The 7742-nt window shown below is 35.7% G+C and overlaps 1 protein-coding gene across 4 annotated transcripts in view; it reads right to left on the bottom strand.

Annotated features, from left to right (window-relative positions):
- Nucleotides 1-1449: 1449 nt before the first annotated feature.
- LOC149231412 (uncharacterized) overlaps nucleotides 1450-7742 on the bottom strand; it is a 99891-nt gene continuing 93598 nt past the window's right edge. For 3 of the 4 annotated variants that reach the window (XM_089379189.1, XM_089379190.1, XM_089379191.1), the window contains exons 3-6: nucleotides 2434-2483; nucleotides 2213-2310; nucleotides 1949-2011; nucleotides 1450-1818 (exon numbers count right to left, since the gene is read on the bottom strand). In XM_089379189.1, the coding sequence (XP_089235315.1) occupies nucleotides 1763-1818; nucleotides 1949-2011; nucleotides 2213-2310; nucleotides 2434-2483 (267 nt within the window). In that variant the 3' untranslated portion in view covers nucleotides 1450-1762. Of the gene's footprint in view, nucleotides 1819-1948; nucleotides 2012-2212; nucleotides 2311-2433; nucleotides 3449-7742 lie in introns of those variants that run through there. The other variant, XM_089379192.1, reaches the window with a different exon arrangement.

Here is a 7742-nt window from a genome sequence, read left to right as displayed (position 1 = left end):
TCTACATGTAGACATAGACCTTCGTAGTTAGCCTCATATCTAAGTTCTTACAAGTATTTGTGCCCCATTAGCTACTTGTGAACCAATTTCTATCCCTAATAAGCAAACGTTTCATGTAAGTATCAACTTTTACATGTAAGCGCAAGGCCATTGACGTTAATGTTTGGGTTGTAATAATACCTCTATTCAAGCCACAAGCTTGTGTTCAAATGACAAAAGAAGGGAAATTCTCGAACATGAGCCTTGAATCTTTCGTAATAGCCAATAATTGAGTCAATTATCATTTGAATCTCATGTTTTGGAGGGTGGTGGTCCAAGTCATTGGAAATTTGGAAATGGCTTTGATTACTAATGGTGATACATTTTAGAAATAACACCTTCATAATTGCCACAAGCAAGGAAATGTTATTTTATATATATAAGTTTCTTAACTCCCAAATGTAACAATTTATAATATGTAGTATAGAGTTGGAATCACTTTTATACACTAGCTTTTATTTTTTATTATTTGAAAATCTTCATATGTATGCTTAAGTATGTACCTGGTTTTAGTTTTATGTTTTTAATTGAACCCTAAAAGATTTAGTATCCAAAAACTGCAAATGTTTTTGAGAAAATGCCAAAAACATTAATTTTATTTTTGAAAATAAATGTCTCAGAAATATTTCTATTTCCACAAATGCCTTGGAAATATTTCCAAGGTGTTTCTAGGGAATTGCATAATAGTTTATAAACCAAAAAAAAATTCCAGTATGGAAATGGGTGGCAGGGAAGTGTTTGAGATAACCTAGGTGATAGTGACTATCTAGGCTAGATCGTTGTGCATGGCCACCTGTTTTGAGTCACTAAACATTGTTGCTATATGTTTACTAAGTCTACTAATATGTAATTCCCTTGGATTCCACTTCTTGCAGCACACTACCATGGAATGGGGTGGAAGAGAAGTGTTTGAGATAACCTAAGTGATAATGATTATCTAGGCTAGATCCTTGCGCATGGACACCTGTTATTAGTCACTAAACATTGTTGCTATATGTTTACTAAGTCTATTAATAGGTAATTCCCTTAGATTCCACTTCTTGCAGCACACTACTACTGGATCTACTACTGCTTCTATATAAGACACCTGAGGGGAGAGGAGGGACATATGTTACAAGAGTTGGAACCTAAGGGAATTCCCTTGATTTTTGCTTCTTGAACTCTGTAACTTACTCAGCAGACTCAGACACACTGACTCTAACAAGATCCGCCAGAACTCGCCAAGATGCACAAAATGCTGCTGTATTATGAATTTCATCGATTACAAATGTATTATATTTTCTATAAGAAAATTCCTGGTTTTTTTTAATTCCTCACCTTAAATTTTGCCAAATCTTGGGACTGAAATTTCCCGAGTCACCGAGTACTCCTGACTCTTAAGCTGGCCAAGTTTTTGCCAAAGTCCGAATCTCACAACCTCTATGTCGACAATCCATATAAGATAAAAACAACTGACCAAACACTAGGAAGTAATCATACAACACGATTCATGAAATGAATTCCATGCGAGTCTGTATACGAACAGGTAGGTTCCAGCCACTTGCAAAAGGTTATATTGATATATTTAGCACTATAATAGATGCTGTATATAATTTCAAAGCTCTTCCAGTTCCAAACTTTAGTGATAAGTAAACACTGATTATATTGTTGTACACGAGAAGAGACCCAGTTGACCAAACTAGTATAATGCACTTGATAGGTCCAGGGTCCTGTACGCATGACTTCACAAGAAAGGAATTCGGGACCACTGGTACAGCAAAACAACTTTGGGAATGCCATCTACACAAAAAGTCGTTGTCCAGTCAATTTTGCACAATAGAGACACAATTAAATTGTAATAAAAAAACAAAACTGACATCCAAATAAATTTGGATGATTGTGCGGTCTAATTTACAGGTGCAAAACACACCTCTTAATGTATTTACACAACACTTCTGGACCACATATGCAGCAGCACACTCCGATCCACAACCTGAAAAGGAGAATTCTCAACACCTGCTTTCTGAATTTTCATCATAAATCTTGTAGAAGTTCAATCAACTCAATGAAAATAAGGCCAAATACACCACTTCCATTAGCTTTATCTCAGACACCACGCTGCCTGCTGATTTACACACATTTCAACTCTCCAGCTGCACAGTTCAAGAAGCAAAAATCGAAGGAATTCCCTTACTTGCAACTCTTGTAATAAATGTCCCCTGTCTTCTCTTAGGTGTCTTATCTAGAAGCAGTAATAGACCCACACTATGCAATGGAATACCATGCATATGCCTGTGGCAGCAAGTCAAGGAAAAGAAAACAGAAATAGTTAAATTTGTATGAAACCTTGATATGTATTTTTCCAAGAATTTTTAAGACCAATAAAAGAAAAGCTTGCCCGAGGTCCATGCTTACCTGCTTTGACATCTCCAAACATTTATTCTCAAAATGTATGATAAAATCCACTGAAATTCCAAAGCAAGAGTCAATTCATTAGTTAAGGACTAGCTTCAATAAGCTAAACCAACTGCTCAAGCAAACAAACATACCTGGAATACAAAAAATAGTAACAATGTGGTGAAAAAATTAATTTTAATATAACAAATGGTCATCATAGTAGGGTCCATATGTGAGATGTTTTTCATTAATTGCCAAATTTATTAAAACATAACAGATATCACAACCCTGATCCTCTTGATGACAACAATAACTTCAAGAATATAATCAAGAACAATAGCTGATGTGTAATTTGCCAGAAATGCTAGAGGCATGATGCAATGCCTAGTCAAATGTTGAGGAGGTCTTGATTAGTAATAGCATTCTTAACCACCCACCTAGTGGGAAAAAAACTCATAACATCTAGACATTCAAGGCATATTTCTCTCCCTACCCACATTGAAGTTGATGCAAAGCTGAAGCAAATAAAATCATGATGAAAATGAAACATGGAAGGTATTCCGTAGAAATAACATTCTTAGTTACTCCCCACGTGAATAAAAAACCATGCAATATAGTTATAAAAAGGGTGTAAAGATTGATTTGTGATGCCCTCCTCCAAAAGATAGGAAATTCCCCAAATCTTTGGCAGGGGAACCGATTTTGGAATGTGTCAGCCATTTGAGATGTTTTTGCCCTTTGCAACAAAGCTTAACAAGGTCTGGGGCAAGTAAATACAATGCTAATATTTGGAACCAAAGGTTTTAGAGGCTTTGGCAAGCTCCCACTGTGTATACAACTGTTGTGTTTTCTTTACTTCTCTTGTTTTTCTGGATGGTTGTGTTCCACTATGACATAGCCATTGGGCTTATGCCCTACAAGATCGGACCAAAACCATTGAAATGTCTTGTCCCTGGAAAGATTGAATTGGCAATGTACACCTTTTGGTGATGCCTCAAAGTGAAAATCTTGCAGGATCAGATCTTCAACGCGGCTGCATTTACAATCAAAGTAGCCATATTTGAAACAGGAAAAGGAAAATGGTAGAACCACAAAAAACTGTGATATTCAAACTATTCTATGAAAATGAGAAAAAGGATGAATTACAGAAAAATGGCATGCATGTTCTTTCCCATATCTCAAACATTCATTTTTGTCATTTTCTTCCACCTTCTTTCTCTCTCTTCTAGTTGTTACATGCATCCAGCTAGAGAAATGATTTGCACATTTTGACAGGATTTAGAATAGATTATTTTGCCTCAACAGATTGTGTTTAACTTCGTTTTATATTTGAGAATGTTTAAACTTTTAACGTAGTTTGAGTTACATTAAACTAGTTTTTTATAGTCATAAAGTTTGCATATAAATTTTTAGTTTTAGTAAAGCATGTGTTTGATGGTTGATGTCTTGACTAAGACCTATCACCAGAAGAAAATAATATATCTATTAAAGTGAAGCAAAAAAATTAAACACAAAGAGAAAGAGAGACTTTTTTCTATATCCCCACTGTCTTGTGCTAATATGTACGAAATTATGATTATTTTTAGTCAGTTAACACCATTGAAAGATGTTAGGCCTTGTCCTAACAAATTTCGCCAAGGAATGTTAAAATTCTTATGTGTAGGAAGGAGGATAATAGTGTGTTTGGCAAGTCAAGATCCAATGTTTTTTTTTACAATTTATTCATCATACCCCATTGTTGCTAATTCTTCCATGCAGATCAAGCTAAGCAGCTGCACATGAACTTAGAATGCAACTTAGATATGCTCTCTGCATAATAAAAGGAATGCCTATTGATCCAGCAACCAAGGATGCCTAGAAGTAGTAGCAAGCCCAAAAGGAGGGAGGAGCTCCTACAGGGCCACACCTTTTGCCTCTAACCTTGGCAAGTGCCTTAACTCCCTTTACAACGCCACACAGAAGGAAGGTATAATGATAGGAATTGGAAGGCCCTGTTGTTAATGTACTTGCTCCACAACCTACTTGGGGAAAGAAAGATAACAATTTGAAATCTTATATTGAAATGGTTTCCGTAGCAGCCTAGATTTTGTTCACTACATTTCTTTATTGGAAACTTGTATAACTTGTAAATATTATAGGACGTGTTCATCCACACTTGCAATGACACACTTAAACGAAGGTTGGGGTTTGTGTTGTGTGTGGTATTCCACTTCTAATCATATGATCTTTGTGATTTCTTCATATGGCATGCAGTGCATGCATTCTCAGTCAACTAGGAGATTATGCCTAACAAGTCATGCATTGTCTGCACAGAGGACAATTCCAACATTGTTTGGGAAGGTCACATTCCTAAATCCTAAACCTCCCTATGTTACCTTAAGTATATCCAATACCTTAAGATCAGCACCTTGTACTTTCACAGTTTATCTCTCCCCATGTGATAATGGCTCAAAGTGACTCCATCCATCATCAGTGGAAATTGTAGCTTGGTCTCTTTCTCTCTTCTTGTTCTTAGGATTATCGGGGTATTGGTTCTTATCTTATGACAATGATAGCATTCTAATTTAGAAAGCTCAATCTTCCCATGATTTTCCTTTGACCCTTTAAATTTCTTATTTCCTCCTTTCTTCTTGAAATGAGCAGAATAGCCATTTGAGGCATTTTCTTCATCTTCTTGCTTACCTCCTATCAAGGAAAGACAAGCTTCTTCTTGAGTACAGGAAGACCACATGTTATGAACTTAAAATCATAACAAATTAAATAAAATATTAAAATATTAAAAGCATTATTTAAATAAATAAATTATTAATTATAATCAGTTAATTAGCAAATAATTAGTTAAATGAAGAGACATTAGTCCCAAAGGACATGTCTCTCTGATTAGGTGTGGCCAGTCAACTCCTATTTAAGGAGCACCACTGCAACCTTGTATTCATCATTCAATTTTTATCAAATAAATATATAAATATTACATTCAAAATTTTATCTGAAGTTGTATTATCAGTTACAGCAAATTAACTAGTGCTACAGTGGTATCAGAGCCAACATCAGACTGGTGACACCCACAGGTTCTACCGGCCATCAAGCCCTACCGGTTTTCCATAAACAGCAGCTACGTGTGCCTGTGCGTGTGTCTGGTTAGCGTCGTGGCTGGAGTGTGTTACACAAAATATTGTCAACATGACATTCTGCAGTCAGTGTAAGTCTATCACCACTCATACTTTCCTCCTTGGGCAAGTCTTAAACCTCAGCTCTTCATGTCAAGCCTTGAAAAATGAGAGAAAGCCCTTTAAAATCTCTAAAACTCTAGTTCCGCACTTTCTCTTAGCATTACCTGCGGTCCCACACCTATTGGTCATGTCCCCTGCGTACATGACCGCTCTGTCTCTGTGTAATGGGTGTGGACCCCTGTAAAAGTAAAAAAGGCGCAAGTATATTCTTAAAAACTCACTTTGGGTTATTTCTGGAAACTTCTAGAGGGAATCTTGAGGTGGCAAGTTTGCTCCTTTAAGGTTCATGCATCCCATACCTAAAGGAGCTAACCCCTTGATGTGAGGTGCTTATCCCTTTGAAGGAGGACTCTATCCCTTCATAGGTGGACCTGTAACCTCCTTCCTTTGCACTATAAAATGAGGCATTGGGCTGGTTACTAAGGAGGTTGAAAGCTGAATATTTTTTAGGGTAAATGTTGTTGGAATTTAGTCTTCCTAATTGATCTTGAGAGGAGAGATTACATACATTTTTTGATCTCATTGGGAAGAGTGTAAGGCTTGTCAAAGTAGAGGAGATTCTTGCTTGGACCCTGGGAGAAGTTTGTACAACATCAAGGCACCAAAGGTTGTAAAGTTCTTCTTATTTTCAAAGTTAATACAATCAAGTTTATTTTTCTCAATAAGCTGTGTTTTATGGTTTATTACATGGACTCCTTGATCATCATGATGAATATGATTTATTATATTAGCTATGCAGGTGTTATTTGATATGTGCTTGTTTGTGTTTGCAGGGTCTTGAAAGGAAACTCTTTTGGACAGTCAGAGCGTGGCTGCCACAAACTAGCGTTGGACTTAAGGTAGGGTCTAAAACACCTCTTGGTTTTTATTTATAAATCGCAATATTTAGAGAAAGATAGATTTGTTTGTTCTGCTTGTCGCTAGATATCAGTTGATACTAGGGAGAATGATTTATCCGACCGACAAATTGGCGACCATACTGGGGACTTGAATTTTGGTTTTTTGCCTTTATTGTTACTTTGACTTGAGAAGCTTTTTCTTGTTTCTGGTTTTTGCTTGATGTGTGGGATTGAGTAGTTTTTTAGATTCTGAATTGTTTTTTGTTTTTTCACGTTTTTGAAAGAGGACCGCACGTTCTGTTTGTAACACAGTGCGGAAATCTCTGCATGGTTACTTTACTACACAGAGCGATACCGCATCTGGTTATACCAGAGGCCGGCAGACCCTGTCAAATTTTTGAAAAACCTAAAATATTTTCATCCAGTTAAGCTTAGGACTTATTTACGATTGTTAGCCTCTGCCCAGATCTGCATGTGTCCTGTCAAAAGTTTCCTTGTAAGTGAATTCCATTGGCATTTTGGTTTTAGGTGATTTTCTAGAAGTTTTGCGTGCCTGGTTTGATTTTCGCTTGGTCTTTGTAGTAACTCAGAGATTAGAAGCCTAAGAAACCTCAGATTACCCTAGTCTTTTTGGTCTTCTTGATGAGTCTGACTGATTTGTGAAATCTGCCCTTGTTGAGAAATAGATCTTGTTTTTCTCTTTGCAAAGCTTTGAAAGAACTTGCTTGAAAGTTTTGAATTTCATTTTTTTAAAAGAAAACATAGTTGGGTGTTTTTTGATTAATTTGTTATTCTGAACGAATTAGTCCTTAGTTTGCTCAATAACTAAGTAAAACATCCTCAAAAAGAAATTTTTTAAAGCTTTTACTTCAATTAGGTTTTTAGAAATTTTTAGATCTCAAGCATAGTTTTTTATAGTTTTGAGTGTTTTCTAGAAATTTTAGAATCTCTTTTGAAAGAAATTGTTTTCTGTAGTTTTTGAGTGTTAAAAAAGAAAGGGATTTTTTCGTGAGCATAATTAGTAGTCTCGTTTTTGAGTTTATTGAAAAAGACAAAAAATATTTTCTTTTCATTTATATGTTGAAGAAATATTTGTTTTTCAAATAATTGCATTCTCAACTCTTTCTTTAGCTAGAAATTCATTGAAGAAAAAGAAATTTTATCATCTTAGGTGCATTTTTAGTATTTTGGAGTCGAGTCTTCACACCATAAAGTTTCATCTCCATTCCTTTTGACTTAAGAAACAACCTATAAAAAT

This window comes from Pinus tabuliformis, chromosome J (genome assembly GCF_031772625.1).
Source record: "Pinus tabuliformis cultivar Carrire ecotype Pingquan chromosome J, CPIR1, whole genome shotgun sequence".
Classification (NCBI taxonomy): domain Eukaryota; kingdom Viridiplantae; phylum Streptophyta; class Pinopsida; order Pinales; family Pinaceae; genus Pinus; species Pinus tabuliformis.
Note: the sequence above shows the minus strand (reverse complement) of the source record. Positions and strands in the feature narration are given on the sequence as shown.